This window comes from Eptesicus fuscus, chromosome 9 (genome assembly GCF_027574615.1).
Source record: "Eptesicus fuscus isolate TK198812 chromosome 9, DD_ASM_mEF_20220401, whole genome shotgun sequence".
Classification (NCBI taxonomy): Eukaryota; Metazoa; Chordata; class Mammalia; order Chiroptera; family Vespertilionidae; genus Eptesicus; species Eptesicus fuscus.
In genome coordinates, this window is record NC_072481.1 from 92,720,897 (window position 1) to 92,738,309 (window position 17,413).

The 17,413-nt window shown below is 45.1% G+C and overlaps 1 protein-coding gene across 2 annotated transcripts in view; it reads right to left on the reverse strand.

Moving 5' to 3' along the window:
• BPHL (biphenyl hydrolase like) overlaps window positions 1-16,417 on the reverse strand; it is a 39,662-nt gene extending 23,245 nt beyond the window's left edge. For both annotated transcript variants that reach the window (XM_054721557.1, XM_008159925.3), the window contains exons 1-4: window positions 16,256-16,417; window positions 7,865-7,968; window positions 6,039-6,205; window positions 3,974-4,127 (exon numbers count right to left, since the gene is read on the reverse strand). In XM_054721557.1, coding sequence (XP_054577532.1) covers window positions 3,974-4,127; window positions 6,039-6,205; window positions 7,865-7,968; window positions 16,256-16,362 — 532 coding nt within the window. In that variant the 5' untranslated portion in view covers window positions 16,363-16,417. The remainder of the gene's footprint in view (window positions 1-3,973; window positions 4,128-6,038; window positions 6,206-7,864; window positions 7,969-16,255) is intronic.
• Between the last annotated feature and the right edge of the window lie 996 nt (window positions 16,418-17,413).

Genomic DNA, 17,413 nt, shown 5'->3' on the forward strand with positions numbered 1-17,413 from the left:
GTGAACTGGAAATGTTCTCATGTCTCCACAAACCTCAAAGATAAGCCTGTAGGGCAATCCCACCTCCAAGCAACGCAGCTGTACTATCTTAAAACATGTGAATAGAGAGGAATGGTGGTGTGAAAAACCCCTTGTCCTCTCCCCCAAAATTTCAACAAGTTAACCAACTATAATTCAACAAAGAAATCCCTGCTCAACACAGATGCATGCCTGAGAGACCCGTGCATTAAAACATCTAAAGGTGGGCAACCAGGAATAAACAGGAAGACAACAAGAGGGAAAGCGCAGATGACCTGAAGACGCAGCTGGCAACTGGGAGCTCACACCCAGGAGGAACAGAGAGCTGTGGGGGAGGGAGGATAGACCAGCAGGGTGAGAGGCAAGAGAGAGAACAGAGGTCAGAGCATGGGGTTCTGCCATGTGGCTCTCCACTGTCTGGCTGGCAATGGTGCTTCATACAAAGAAATGGAACCACAGAGCCCTGCTGCTGCTTGGAATCCCAAAACTCACTTCCCATTGCCCTTGGAATTGTGTCAAAGAGCATATTATCTGTAAACCAAGAGCTATTGCAGTAGAACCACTGTTTCCCTCTGTGATTGATCCCTAGGAAGGGTGCTTAGAGCAGGACCCCATGGAGGTCATTCAAGTTTGTATCTCTTGTGACTAACACACAGCCTTGTTGGAGCTCCTTTGTAAGTAACAAATTACTTTTCTCTTGCTGCCTTTAAGATTCTCTCTTTGTCTTTAATTTTTGACATTTTAATTATGATGTGTCTGGGCATGGGCCTGTGTGGGTTCTTGCTTGGGACTCTTTGTGCCTCTTGTACTTGTGTGACTTTTTCCTTCATCAGGTTAGGGAAGTTTTCTGCCTTTATTCCTTCAAGCATGTTCTCTATTCCTTGCTCCTTTTCTTGTCCTTCTAGGACACCTATTATGCGAATATTGTTATGTTTCATGTTGTTCCACAGTTCCCTTAAAGTGTCCTCCTGTTTTTAAATTGTTTTTTTTTTTTTTTCTTTTTGGTTCTCTGATTGATTTTTTTCTACTCTGTCTTCGGATTCACTGATCCAACCTTTGGCTTTCCCTAATCTGCTATGTATTCCTTCCACTGTGTTCTTTATTAGTGCTATGCCATTCTTCATAGTTACTATACATTTTCTCATGCTGTTGAGCATCTTTGCCATCATTATTCTGAATTCTATGTCTGATAAATTTCTTATCTCCATTTTAGTTACTTCTTTTTCTGGAGAATTCTCTTGTTCTTTGGTTTGTGGAATGTTGTTTTTTGTCTCCCCATTTTGCCTGCCTGTTTGGATTTGTGACTATGTAATAACTAGATCTACTATGCCTCCCAATATCTAGTGCAGGACAGTGTCAAATGCTGTTTCTGACTAATTACATCAGGCAAAGACTCAAAGCCTCCAGAGACCTGCCTCTGTCTGAAGACTGATTGCAATAGCAATGGTCCACAGGTGGGGCGAGAGGTTTTCCAACAATGTGGGGCAATTCCTTCTGCCTCTGAATGTAATTTTTTAAAGAAATAGAAAAAGAAATCATCAGACTTGTGTGGAACCACAAAAGACCTCGAATAGCCAAGGCTATCCTGATAAAAAAAGAATGAAGCTTGAGGTATCATGCTACCAGACTTCAAATTATACTACAGAGCTACAATAAGCAAAACAGCATGGTATTGGCAGAGAAACAGACACACAGATCAATGAAACAGAATAGAGAGCTCAGCTATAAAACCACATGTATATGGATAGATAATTTTTGACAAAGGAGCCAGAAACACACAATGGAGTAAAAATGATCTCTTTAATAAAGGGTTGGAAAACTGGAAACCACAGGCAAAAGAATGAAACTGGATTATAGTTTGTCCCCATGTATAAAAATTAATTCAAAATGGATCAAAGACATAAATATAAGACCCAAAACAATAAGTTATATAGAAGAAAATACACGTACCAAACTTATGGACTTTGGTCATAGAGAGCATTTTATGAACTTAATTCCAAAGGCAAGGGAAATAAAAGCAAAAATAAGGGAATGGGACTGTATCAAACTAAAAAGCTTCTGCACAGCAAGACACTGACAATAAAACAAAGAGGGAAATAAAAGCAAAAATAAGGGAATGGGACTGTATCAAACTAAAAAGCTTCTGCACAGCAAGACACTGACAATAAAACAAAGAGGCAGCCAACCAGATGGGAGATGATATTTGAAAATAGTTGCTCTGACAAAAGTTTACTTTTCTTTAAAATATATAAAGAACTCATAAAACTCAATACCAAACAAACAACCCAATCAAAAAATGGGAAGAGGACCTAACAATACACCACTCCAAGAAGACAAATGAACAGCCAATAGATATATGAAAAGAGATTCAACCTCACTGGCAATTAGGGAAATGGAAATCAAAACTACAATGAGATACTACCTTATACCAGTTAGAATGGCCATTATCAACAAGACAAGCAATAACAAGTGTTGGACAGGTTGTGGAAAAAAGGGAACCCTCATCCACTGCTGGTGGGAATGTAGCCTGGTACAATCACTATAGAAAGCAGTCAGGCGATTCCTCAAAAATTTGCAAATAGAGCTACCATATGACCCAGCAATCTCTCTCCTGGGTATATCCCCGAAAACCTTGAAATGGTGTATTCACAAAGATATATGCATCCCTATATTCACTGCCACATTATTCATGGTGGCCAAGCCATGGAAACAACGAAAGTGCCCTCTAACAGGGGACTGGACAAAGAAGATGTGGTACATATACACAATGGAATACTACTTGGCTATAAGAAAAGATGAAGTTGTGCCATTTGCAACAACATGGATGGACCTTAAGGACATTATGCTAAATGAAATAAGTCAGTCAGAAAAAGCTAAGAACCATATGATTTCACTCATATGTGGGATATAAAACTGAAATTCATGAAAACAAACAGCAGTGTGGTGGTTACCAGAGGGATGAGGGAGAAGGGGGTCCTAATATATGATGCCAGGAGAAGATTTGACTTGGGGTGGTGAGTACATGGTGCAATATACTGATCTTATAGAAACCCACACCTGAAACCTATATGCTCATGTTGACCAATGTCACCCCAATCCTATCTAATAAAGAGGTAATATGCAAATTGGCCCTCACACCCTCGCAGAAGATGGCTGCCTCCATGTGGTCAAAGATGGCTGCCACAAGATGGCTGGCAGGAGAGGGTAGTTGGGGCAATCAGGCCAGCAGGGGAGGGCAGTTGGGGGCAACCAGGCCAGCAGGGGAGGGCAGTTAGAGGCAACTGGGCCGGCAGGGGAGGGCAGTTGGGGGCAATAGGGCCAGCAGGGGAGCAGTTCAGCATCGATCAGACTGGCAGGGGAGTGGTTAGGGGCAATCAGGCAGGCAGGCAGGCAAGCGGTTGGGAGCCAGCAGTCCTGGATTGTGAAAGGGATGTCCAACTGCTGGTTTAGGCCTGATACCTGTGGACATCCCCTGAGGGGTCCTGGATTGGAGAGGGTGCAGGCTGGGCTGAGGGACACCCCGCCCCCAGTGCACAAATTTTGTGCACCAGGCCTCTAGTACATTTAATAAAATATTAAGAAAACAAAATAAAATAAAAAATGTGAATAGCGCAAACATTATGAAAATATCAGGTTTCATATTTGAATACAATATTTCCTTTTGTACTCATGTTATTTTAATTGAGGTTATGAATAAGTTCACTACAAATAGGAGAAAATGTAAATACTAGTTTTGCCCTTTCCTGAATCGTAAATGTGCCACTTCTGGAAAGAGAAAGCTTTAAATCACAGACTGGCTAAATTGCATTACTTTTCTGAGAAATTATTATTCCTACCTTAGAAATGAGAACTAGAAGAGGATATGACTTGCCAGGACATATCAAAATAAGAACTGAAGGGGAGAGGGGAGAGGAGGATGCTACTTATCATTACGTATCCAGTTCATGGAACCTACCCTGATAAATCATCTCATCTTCCTCAGTCACATAGGCGTTGGCCCCCCAAATCACTATCTTATGGATGTAAGATGGGTATTTTGCAGCTGCAATGAGGGCTGTTATACCACCATCACTCCACCCCAGCAAAGAGATCTTCTTAAACTTCAGCGTCTGTGGTAAACACAACAAAAAGCACAGCATAGATTATTGCTCCTCTCTGTCAAAAGAATCCAATAATCAATAATTAACAGAATCAATATAGCTGTGGGGTTTGGAATATCAATTGGTAATTAATGAAAAATCATTGAGTCTACCACTTGACGACATAAATGCTTTCTCTCAATTAGTTTGGTGTAAATATAATTGTCATAAGTATTGTTTTGAATTTTGAAGAAATTACTTCTGTTTGGATAAAATCTCCAGGAACTGGAAACAATGGAAATCACCTGAACTTGGACATGACCAATAACATGAACACTTGAGCAAAGACTTTGAGAACAGCTGTGCAGATCAGAAAGGGAAATTGGATGAAATTAAGTCATTGCATCTGGTAAAGTCCCTAATTGCAACATTGTGAAGAAGTGGCTGGAGGAAGTTTGGAAGAGTATGGTGTCATGGGGAGGTTATGTTAGTCCCAGAGTGAACCAACGGGGCTCTAAAAATGTGTTTCACAGGGAAAATGAACAGAGATGCTGTCTGACAGAAATGCTGTCTAGAACAGAGATGCTGTCTAGAAGTAAAACTTGAATTAGGAAAATTAAGTTAGAGTTAACAAATACCAGTCCAAGATAGTTCCTGATAAACTGGGATTACTACTCTGGATAACAACTTGGCAATACCTTGTGAAACGAACACGTGCATTTTCTGTAACCCAGCAAGCCATCTCCTAAGTGGGATGGAACTCTTATGCATATGTACCAGGAAATAGGTCTAGGATATCCACAGCAGCATTGTTATAATAGAAAACAAACAACAAACAAAAACAGGACTAAAATGACAACAGAATGATCTCTATACTGCTGTTTATAATCACCAAAGAAAAGGGCAACGTAAAAATGAAGTTATTTATCTACCATTAGAAGAGATGTGAATAAGAAGTAGTACATCCATACAAGGAAATGCTATGCACCTATAATACTGATGTACCTCAGCTGGAGTGGCTCAGTTGGTTGAACATGGTCCCGAGTACCAAAAGGTTGCTGGTTCAATTCCTAGTCTATACCTGAGTTGTGGGTTTGATCGCCAGTTGGGAAGCATACAGAAAGCAACCTGTCAATGTTTCTCTCTCATATCGATGTTTCTTTCTCTTTCCCCCATTTACCGCCTCCCCCCCCCCCCCGCCCCAGCATGTCCTTAGGTGAGGATTTCTTTTTTTAATGCAGAAAGAAAATGCTGATGTAAACTTATATTTATTGACATGAAAGTATCTCTTTGACAAATTGGAGAAACAGTAGGTACGGTATAATGCCATCAATATAAAATGGTGTATTTATATATGTAACTAGAGGCCCGGTGCACGGATTCATGCACCAGTGGGGTCCCTCAGCCTGGCCTGTGCTCTCTCGCAATCCAGGACCCCTTGGGGGATATCTGAGAGTCAGTTTCAGCCCAATCCCCACAGGCCATGCTGAGGGACCCCACTGGTGCATGAATCTGTGCACTAGGCCTCTGGTATGCATAAGATCTTTGGTTAATCTCTTCCTGCTTCCCCTCTCCCCTCTTCCCTCTGAGATTCATCAATCTGTTCCATGTTTCCATGCCTGTGGTTTCCACACCTGTGTTGAACGTCTGCCCCCTGGTGGCCAGTATGCATCATAGCTACTGGCCAGTTGGCCAGTTGCTTAGGCTTTTATATATAGAGATAAGATTAGCCAAAAAGGCAGAGCCTCAAAGGCTTGGTAGTGGTAGCTCTACATAGTTGGGCTGTGGGATATTTCTACTTTCTTCTTTATACCTATTTAAACATTTAAAATTTTCTATAGGAACCACACAGTATTACCCTTGTAGAAATAAAAACCAAAAACAAAATAAGTGACAGGTCCAGCCATTCTCCCTCCCTGGGCTCTTCCCTAAGAGACCCACCTTCATCAAATCAACAGCGTCTTTTGCATCCCTTTCAAAAAAGTCCCCTGGGAAATCTCGATCTGGGGGTCTGGAATGTCCATATCCTCGAGGATCCCAAGCAACCACTGTGAAGAGCTTCTTATTTAGGTTTTTAATCTGAGGTCCAAAATCAGTCTCTCCACTTCCTAAAAATAGCCACTTGGTTAATTCAGATGAATGCTTTCACTGTTTCAAACACATTATTGTAAAAAATAAATAATTACATTATTAAATCAAAGTAACTCGTTTCTACTCAAAGTTAGACATCAGAATGTAATCAGCCAAGGAGTCTTGCTTGCAATGAGAATCCATTAACTGGGAGGCTGACTTCCTTTCCCTACAGAGTTCAGAGCTGCCTCTTATCTCCCCCTAGTGGCTACTTTGAGAAAGACAGAGGCCCTGATTCTTCATTTGGTCCTGTGTTATTACTGAAGTCCTGCACTTTTGATATCTCTTCAGCTTAATCCTCCTTTAAAAAATAAATCATGATACTGCACAGAAGTAGACTTACTGATATGATATGATTATGGGTTATTTTTTCTTTTCTTTTAAAAAAATGACTATTACAAGTGAGAGAGATTATAATATCTGTAAACAAATTTATGAGATTTGATCCAAGTTATTTAAAGTAGAATTCTAAAATCCCAGATGTTCTTTTACTAAGCGAATGTGAATAGCTCTGTAGGTATTTTGGGGTTATAACTAGAAATCAGAAAATTAAACACAGAAATGATGGGGTGTGGAAGAAACAACTCAATTTAGTTTATTTCATTAAAAATTTACAAAACAGCCCGGCTGCCTGTGGAGAGGGGAACTGGGTGCCGGGGACAGGGGATTTGGAGATTAAAATCTCACTATTTGACTGTCTGATTTTTGAATCAGGTTAATGTTTTACATAAACAAAGTTTTTACAACTGGATAATGATTGCAATACTGAAATAATGAAAATCTAAGTCGGTAAATTATTTATTGCTTTTATAGATCGCTTTGGCTCGACATTAGCCATTGGAGTAAATGTCCTTCTTCATTACAATAGCTTAAGGAAAAACATATACTAAATGCTATCTAGACAAGGATGCCTCCATAGCTTCAGTACCACATTCAGCTCAAGTTCAGTCAGGAGGAACCATAAACTGAAATACTTTAGGAGAAAGAAGCAAATTATTTTTTTTAAAAAGGCATAAATTGGGATTATTTAATTAAACAAAACGACCCAATACTAAGACACTTAAAACTAAATTTTAGATGTCCTGAGATCATTAGAAAACCTCCCCCTGAACTTGCTACTACATTGAAACCCCCTATCTGTAAAATGAGATTGAGATTCAACTGGCTTTACAATAGTCCATTCATATTGATCTAATTTTGATTTTTAAAACATCTTTAAGCTCTGTTTTGTTCTTAGCTTTTATTTTAACACACAGTCAACCACAAAGGGCCATCAATCCATCTTTCAGCACGGAAAGTCTCCCAAATGGAAAACCCAGAATTCCAGGCAATCCGGAATGGCTGGTCACTCACTCAGATTCTTCCCATATCTCTTTCATTGACCCTGTCATCCTCCCAAAATGTAGGCAACCAACTACACAGTGTACGTGCATGGGGAAAAACAGGTATATAAAGGAATAAAAAATACATATAGCAGAAAGTTATCTTTCTAAATCACCTAACATTTACTGTAGCAAATACTACTTAAAGCATTTCTGCAAAGCACTAAAATTAGTCATCAGCATTTGGCCACTACTCTTGTGAAAGCCTCATGGATCACACCGCATGCTAGAGCAGTCCATGAAAACCTTGCAGACCCAACATTCCAGGAAGCAGCAGGACGGCATGCTCGCCCTCTCCGGTCCGCTGGTAATGCAGGTGGACACCGTTCACAGCCACTTTGGTGGAGGTTACTGAGGTGCTAGAATAGAAAAACCCCATCCAGAAAGGAAAAGGATAAGTTAGCAGGGCCAATGTAATATGACAAAACTGCCCTTTCATACAAGGGCTCCAGTGCCCTTTTCAGGCCTCTCAGAGTATTCTGATTTGTGCTTCAGTTTTCCAAACCTGAAAAATGACCTGAGTTTGTATCTTCCTCACTAGACTGCAGATCTGGGCTGGGTCTTCACGTTTGAATGCCAGCTTGGGGCTTACCCTACAAAAGTACTGAGAGGCTTGCTCAAATCAGTGACCAGACAGGCCCCTGGGCACAAGCCCAGGGAGCTGGAAGCCAGGAGTGCCAATGTGCAGGCTGATGGGGGAGCTCCACACGGGGACATGATGAGCATCTGCGCAGCACAGACCACCTTCTGAACCTTAGTGGGTCCAGAGGAGCGACCTGGACCTGCAGCTGCCCTGGCAGCATTCCCAAGGATGAGACTGATCTCCAGGGTCCACAGGGAAGGCCTGGATCTCAAGGCTGTCCTTAGGCATATGACTTCTCACGTTCTTTAGCCAACTACAGAAGGGCTCTAGTTAAGGATGCTTGTCTGCACTGATATGGCCAAACTAGTGTTTAAGGTGTTGAAATATTTCTGTGTTGATAGATAAATAGCTGGGTCCATAAGCTCTCATCTCAAGAGCCCTCCCCCTGCTACCAACCCTCCTTGGCCCAAGACCTCCCATGATGCCGGGATGTAGGCCCCCACATCAGGTTCTAGTAGCCTCCCCCCAATTTCCCAGAAGGCTGGGTGACTTCAGGAAGGGACATTATGGCATGCCAGGACAGATGCTGGAACAAATGTGCTGAACACAGGTACATCAAGTCTTAAACAACACATAATTTCTGGAAAAATAAGACAGAATTGATTGGTAATAAAGCCTGACATGACTGTGAGCTCATTATCTACAGAAATATTATGGGAAGAGCAATAATAAAGGCACTGGTAGTATCATACCAACATTGCCAAGTTACTTATTATTGATGTCCTATTCCTCTAATTTATTGCTATTGTCAAGATGCCTCTAGGATCAAGATAAAAGCAAATAACGTTGTACTAATATTCATTTAAAATGTTTGTTTACTGACACATTTGCTTTGCTCACAGTCTATTAGGAGAAAAGATGAAGCCACAGAGATTCACCAGCAAACCCTCAGGGAGGGGTAGGTCATGACTGAGGGAAGAAGTTGAGGTCCACAGTTGGAGCAAAGGTTATTAGCATCTCCTGTGTTTACCACCCAGGGATGCGGAAGTTCCCAGATAAGATGACTGGCATTTGCACAGCTCACGATAGTGATGTGTACCTTTCTTGCTCCTTGTGCCCTAAAGATTTTTAAGGGGCTCCCTTCCTTGCTTGTAGAAGTAATTTTGTACACTGAGGATGTTATGCACCATCAGAGGGTCCCCCCTCCCCCACCCAACTCTGTCAATGTCCAAGCTGGTGCATTTTCATGACTGGGTGCTGCTGTCTGCATCTCTCTGGGAACCCAGGAGCCAGCCCTAGGGCTCTGTCTCCAACAGGCTTCCCTTCCCTTCAGTGCTCACCTCTGTTATGAAAAAACCCTCTGCTTTCCCTCTGCACTTTGCTCTCTGTTTTGATTCCCCATTCCAAATTTCTTTTCTTTATTATTATCCCAATCCCATATTCTTTTGGTTGCCTAGTAATCTTACCTAATAATAGACAAAGATGTAAATTGACCGTTCCTTTGCTACGCCCATAGCCAATCAGAGTGAGTATGCAAATTAACCCAAAAAAGATGGCGGTTAATTTGCATACATAGGCGCCCAGTTCCTGTGTCCCAGGAACATCCTGGCACCCAGGTCACTGTGAGGTAAGGCCGCATGGGCCCAGAGCAGCCTGGGAAGGGCCTGAGCCAGGGGGCTCCTGGGCAGGGCCAAGCCTGCAATCAGAATGAGGGGGCAGGAGCAGAGCCTGCGATTGATCGCAGGGAGCTGGGGGTCCGCTCCTGCCCAAGTTCAAAAGCCTCTCTTTCGGCCTTGGGCAGGAGCGGAGCCTGCCATCAATCGCAGGGAGCTGGGGGTCTGCTCCTGCGATCGATCGCAGGGAGCTGGAGGTCCCCTGCTCAAGGGGCAGAGCCTGAAATCACAGGGAGCCTGGGGTCCCCTGCCCAGGCTTTAGGGCTGGGCAGGCCTGGACAGGGGCGGAGCCTGCGATCACAGGGAGCTGGGGGTCCCCTGCCCTGGGCAGGAGCTGGGGGTGCCCTGCCCAAGGCCAAAAGTCTCTGCCAGAGGCTTTCGGCTTGGGCAGGCCTGGGCAGGAGCGGAGCCAGTGATCAGAGGGAGCTGGAGGGCCCCTGCCCAGGCTTAAAGCTTCAGCCAGAAGCTTAGGCCTGGGCAGGGCCCAGCCCACGATTGGTGTGAACTATAGAGGAAACACCTTTTCTGACTGCACATTGGCTAAGCTTCCTGTATGCCACTGGTAATATTCTTAGTAACTTGGGTAATAAGAATCCAAAAAGGTGATCTAGGGTTTTTCCACCACACTTCTGGAGAAAAAAACGAAGGTCCGCTGCTGGAAGGCTAAGAAATGTCATATCCTGCCCTAGCTGGTTTGACTCAGTGAATAATGCCTTGGCCTGCAGACAGCAGGGTCTGGGTTCAATTCTGATCAAGGGCATGTACCTAGGTTGCAGGCTCCTCCCTGGCCGGGCCCAGATCAGGGCTCATGCAGGAGGCAACCAATCAAAGTGTTCCTCTCACTTTGATGTTTCTCTCTGTCTTTCCCTTTCTCTTCCACATTCTCTAAAAGTCAATGGAAGCATATCCTCAGGTGAGGATAAAAAAATAAAGAAAGAAATGCATATCCTATGAAAGACACATCTTGAAAATGCCTAAAGAAAGTTGTCATTTTTTCTTGGTGAAGGGACTGGAGTCTGTGTTGATGAAAACACCTTGGTGGCTGTAGTGACTGGCAGTGGCTGCAGCAGCAGGGTGATGGGGCTGGTGCCTTCCCCTGATCAGCCTGGTTGCCTCCCACAAAGGACATCCCCTGAGGGCTCCAAGTATGTGAGAGGGGGCAGGTTGGGCTGAGGGACCCCCGACCCCCAGTGCACGAATTTCGTGCACCGGGCCCCTAGTACAGAAATAAAATCAGGTAGTCTAAAATGGGCATGATGGCACTTGTCAAATTACTAGGGCAGAGGCAGCTTTAAAGGAGAGACAGCCTGGCCAGTGTGGCTCAGTGGTTGAGCATCAACCTATGAACCAGGAGGTCATGGTTCGATTCCCAATCGAGAACACATGCCCAGGTTGCAGGCTCCATCCCCGGTAGGGGACGTGCAGGAGGCAGTCAATCAATGATTCTCTCTAATCACTGATGTTTCTATCTCTCTCTCCCTTCCTCTCTGAAATAAAAAAAAAACAAACATATTTCAAAGGAGAGGCAGAGAGATTTCATCAGAGATATTTGAAAAAGAGGAAGAAAGTAGCATTTGAAATGAACTTCCCAGAATACAGTGGGAGGGTGATCCTAACAGAGGAAGTAGTGTGATAGAAGGCACAGGAGGAAGGACACCTGTGGGGATAGGGCAGTGTTCAGCCTGGCAGGAGTGGGGGGAAAGAGGGAGCATATTTTGAGGCTGAGCAGTGACAGGTTTATGGTTCAGGGGAAAGGAATGGCCTAGTGCACTGCCATCAACATATACCAATCTCCCGTCTTGGGAAACAGGATAGAGGACTTCTTATAAACAAAAGTAAATTAAATGAAAATCCATTTCAAACGTAAGAAAAAAAGTTTTATTTAAAAAATATTTATTGAGTGATTCATTTTCACATAAAAATTTAAATGGGTACAGCCTTTTTTCTCCAGCTTATCAAGGGGTCCTTAGATGGCAGGCAGGCCTCAGATAAACATGGTTACACTGTGAAGAGTCACCTGCAGGGAGCAGGCCTGGAAGGGCCCTGACGTGTGCGTATTACTTGAACTACATTCAAAGTACCAACTTTCCCAACTCTCAGCTAGGAAAAATATAGAAAAGTTCAGAAAATTTAAAGAACAAAAGTAAATCCCTTTCCTCGGGCAGTTAATTTGTTGTTTCCACTACTTTCTAACCAAGGTGTTCTTAAGCAGGTGTGTTCACTAGAATTACCTGTGAAGAGGAAAAACATACCTGCCTAGGACAATTCTGGGGGACCACCAGTTAGTAACTGGAGTAGGACGCAGGCATGTACTCTCTAAAATGCCTACACCCTATTGTACTATTCATTCATATATTTCCTGAACACGTACGTTGGGCACTCCGTGTGGCTTGGAGGCTGGCATGGAAGAAAGATAATGAATCCTGCAACCAGCAGGTACTATGAAGTTCGCCAAGTATTATGACAGAAGAGTAGGGGGTACAGGAGACCCTGGGGTTGAAGGTGGCAGACATCAAGTTCGCCACGCCTTCACTATCATCTACGTGGCTGCCCACTCAGCTCCTTTCTATGAGAGTGTCTCCAGCCTCCCGCTATGTCAATGGGGCTCAAACTTAGATTTGAATCATGTGGCAAAACTTTTAATTGTTATAACTGCATTTTTACGTTTGTTTTTTTTTCCTTTTCTGGCAAATTTAAATCTCTGGATGCCCAGGCTGCACTAAATCAACATCTCTGGGGTGGGATCCAGGCATTTGTATTTTTTTAAATCCCCAAGACATTCTAATAGGTAATCCAGGTAAAGAACTACTATACTGAGTTAATTTCTTGGAGGAGAAAAATAAAAATCCTGTCTCCCTTTTAAAAAGCCTGTAGAAAGGCATGCTCATCTACAAGAGCTTATGTCTTACCTTGTATTTGTCCTCGACTCCTTTTTTCCTGGGAGGCTGGACAATTTTGTGAAAGGGAAGGTCAGGAGCAATGCAATGGCAATCAGTTCCTGATTGAGGGGCTGAGCCACTCCCCTCAAAGGGGAAGAGTCTACTGTGGGGGAGGTCAGAAGGTAAGAGTTTGGGGCAAATAACTAAACTAACAGTAACATTTAGTGTCACTATTAAACTAAATAATGGACTACTAAGCGCTTATCTCATCTCCTTCATTTTGCGATGTAAGGCACATTAATTATAAGTAACCACACTTTACCATTGAGGAAGCTGATGGTTCGGAGGGTTAGGCAATTGCCCCGTCATCCTGCTGGGAAGTTGCAAAGTCAAGATGAGCACCTGACTGTCTGACACCAGAGCCTGTGGCACTTTTTACACTTTGCTCGGAAATAAAAACGGGGACTATTAATAGGATACATTCTCGCTTTGAAAGTCCTACATAGTCTCTATATCTTGTATGTTGAGCAATTTCTTTTGTGTATCTTTTCCAAAGTAACCATTGGCTACAATAAAGCTACCTCGCAGAGCATGGATTTACATGAATTTTAATGGCACACTTTACATCTTTTATACCCTGCTTTGTTATTTAGATATTCATATATGTATAATTGCTAACTTTACCCACTAATTACTTAATTTTTACCTCCAAGGCCTTTAACATTCACTCTCTCAAATACTCTGTACAATTCTGCAAGGCATGTAGCTCAGAGAGGTTAAGTAACCTGCTCAGGTTAATGTAGCCAGAAGTGGCAATGTAGCCATTTGAACACCAAAGGCCATGCTTCTTCTGTAACCTCATGGCCGGAGAGGGTCCCCAACAGGGCTCCAGCACTAGGGCCACTCACCCTGACTGCCAGACAGAAGGTGGTGGCAGGTTCCAGGGGAAGGAAGCTCTCTGGTTCTCCCAAAGAACATTCCGAGGTTCAATTCGGAAAATTTTTTTTGTCAGGCAGTTAGTTAGGTTCTGTAAATTATTAATATTGCAACTGTATGTAACATAACTTCCAGATTAGAAATAAGAAAAGTCAGCATTCCAAATAACAGACTTACAAACAAGTTTTCGGAACACAACTCAATTGTAGTTGGGCACTGGCTGTGACAGGGCGCCTTTACCTACTTACTCTGGGCTGCAGCCTTGTTTCAGGATTAACCAATGCCACTGCTTATTTTCCCTGATTAAATGTCACATCAATGTGCAACCACAGTTATAAAATGGCAGTTCAAATTCCAGAGAAACCTGTTTTTGAGATATATTAGGAAGAATGATTTGAATGCTAATGAATCAGCCTTCCTGCAACCATTAAATAACCTACCATAACTTTGATATTGTTAAAATCACAGTAATTTTATTTCAGTTTTGTTCTGCAAATAGGAAACTGGATAAATTGTCATTTTACAGTGTTGGTTTACAACTGTGGCCATTGACATATATTTCCATTTGCATCAAAACAATCTTGAAATTCTTCTAAAAGATCTATACTAATAAAAGGGTCATATGCTAATTAGACTGGACATCCTTCCAGACAAAGCCACGGTGGCAGGGGCCAAGGCAGAGGCGGTTAGGAGGTGACCAGGCCAGCAGGGGAGCAGTTAGGGGGCAACCAGGCTGGCAGGGAAACAGTTAGGGGGCAATCAGGACAGCAGGGGGGCAGTTAGGGAGCAATCAGAATGGCAGGGGGGCAGTTAGGGGGCAATCAAGCCAGCCAGGGGGCAGTTAGGGGGCAACCAGGCCAGCCGGGGGGCAGTTAAGGGGTGATCAGGCCAGCAAGCAGAGGCAGTTAAGGGCGATAAGGCAGGCAGGTGAGTGGTTAGGAGCCAGTGGTCCTGTAGGGATTGTGCCTATACCAGCAGTCGGACATCCCCTGAGGAGTCCCGATTGAAGAGAGTGCAGGACCGGTTGAGGGACCCCCGCCTGTGCACAAATTCCGTGCACCAGGCCTCTAGTCTATAATAATAATAAAAAAGAACCTGAACCAAATATGAAACTCCTAATCAATCACATAAAAATGTAAAGCTGGTCACATTTTCTTCCTTTCTCCTTTCAAATTAAGTTTTCAAATGAGAAATTTCCACCTTAGATAAAGTGAGGTTCTCAATGCTCTCTCTAGCATTTGACTTTTCTTCCGAATCACAAATGGAACTTGCCCATCAACAGTTAACTGCGCCCACCTGGTGTGGCTCAGTGGTGAGTGTTATGGAGCAGATGCGAGTGAACGACCACTGGAGCCCAGACCAAATTAAAATTTAGGGAGCCTTTATTAGCCGGGTGGCCAGGAGACCCGGCGACTGCTCTGCCATTCTCCGTGCAGGGAGACCAGAGAGCAGCAGCGACCCTTTGTGTAGGACCGCTTTTAAGCACATTAACCACATCCGGTTTTTGCAGAACAGGTAACCCAAGACAAAACAGTTTTTCCCAAGCAACGTCAGGATCATGCCAATGACGACCATGTTATTCACAGGGTCATCCTGTTCTTCAGAAAGCTGACAGTGTTCTGTGAAAGAAGGCTACGTGCTGGGAAGGGGCCATGAGACCCTATCTCAATGCCTGGCCTGGTGTCAGCACTGACAACTCTATCTGGGGCATAGTCCACGGCCTCAGTAGTGCTCAAAAATTCCCACTCTCCAACAGTGAGCATGGACCAGAGGTCATGGTTCAATTCCTCGTTGGGGCACATGCCCCAGTGGGGGTGTGTGCAGGAGGCAGCCCATCAATGATTCTCTCTCATCACTGATATTTATCTTTCTCCCTCTCCCTTCCTCTCTGAAATCAATAAAAATATGTTTTAAAAATATTTCAAACCAGTTAACTGCTTACATGCATTGTGTGTGTGTGTGTGTTGTGTGTGTGTGTGTGTGTAGGGAGGTAGGTCTGTAGGGAATTCTTGCTGTTCTATCCACACTGTCCGCCTAGTATCTCTTAGGCCCAAAGCACCATTTTTAAGACAGCGGGTCAGAGATTAATCGGGTTTTTGTTGCTGGTGGTGGTTTATCTCAAAATGTATGTGTGTGTGTGGGGGGGGGGGGGGGGGGGGGGGGAGGGCGCGAGAGAAAGGCAGGCTCTCGGGCGTCTCCGCAGACCCCCAGCACCTGTGGGAGTCAGGCGGGGGCCTGGGTGCTCCCGGACCGGGTGCTTCTGCAGGAGGTCAGCCAAGGCAGGCTCGGCGCTCGGGAGGGAGCCTGGCTCTGAGCGCTAGTAGTCGCAGGCTGGTTTTCGATAAACGAAACAGGAGAGATTATTGCCCTGAAGGGCTTAAGAGATTGGACAGAGCCACGGACTCCGAGCACCGGGTTCGCGGCTGTAATGGGCCACGCGTGCCTGTGACCAACCCTGACGTTTCCTCCCCGGCCCTTCGGTGCACAGCGACCGGCCGCGCACCTCGCCCGCCCCACTCCACCCCCCGAGGCGCGAACACATCCCGGGAGCTCGCGCAGGGGAGGGGGCCATTACCCGAACGCCGCGGCGGGCCGGGCCAGGGGGACGTGGGGCCCCGACTTCAGAGCCGAGAGGAGGAGACGCAGGCGGAGCGCCCCGCGGCTGCTCCGCGCCATCGCCATGGTCCCAGGTCGCGCCGGCGCCAGGAGAGCGCACGCGTGACCCACTCAGGCTCCGTGGACGCGCCGCCGCCTGCCGGGCCGCGCATGCGCCGGGCCTCAGCCCGCCCCATCACCCCCAGTCCCAGCCTCCGCGGGTACGCCTCGCCCCGCCGGACGCTGGATAGCAATGTGGGTGCTCGCTGATCCGTGACCGAACGGGCACTGGCGGTCCTGCGGGGACCCGGGCACGGATCGTCTTCACTTGGGATGCCAGCTCCAGCTCCGAGGGCACGTCCCCGTTGGATCTGCCCACCCCGCGCTCGGCGGGGTAACCTGGCGGTGCAGGTGGGCGAGCAGCCCCTGTCCAGCTCACCTAGAGGCAAGGAGGGGGTAGGCTCGGAGTTTGGCTGTCAAGGCGGGTGAAGTGCATTTGCTTCTAGAGATGATGTGATTAAAACATTTTTGTTCTTCATACCACCTCACACTCATCAGAATAGCTGTTATTTTAAAACAACACAGAAATTAATGTGTTGGAGGATGTGGAGAAACCCTGTGCATTGTTGGGAATATACAGTGGTGCAGTGGCTGTGAAAAATAGGAAAAAAAAAATTAGACATTGTACTACTGTTATAGGCAGTCAGATAGACATGAGCAGAGCAAGGACCATGGACCAGGTGCAGAAGGTCACCAGGGAGCAAAGTTCCTGGGGCCTAGCAAGAGGCAAAACTGGGAAAACAAGAACCTGGTCCCCAAGGTAGCCTTTCCTCAACTAGCATATCCCTGGTCAGGCAGTTTTCATCTGGCTGGTCAGGCGGTTTAGACAATGCCCCCAAAACGCCCCCCCCTCTCCCCTCCCCACACACACGCCTTTCCTCTCAAGAGATAACATCAAAACCAGGCAAGTGACCTCCTGGCTGCCTCAGGACCAGCTGCATTGACTAATGACCCCGGCCCTGGTGCTGACCAATCAGAGGAGATGACCCTGAAAGAGCACTCCTGGAAACGTGAGGAATATTCTATTGAGACCTTCCCCTGAGACCTCCCCTAAGAGTCCCACCTACAAGAGAGAAGT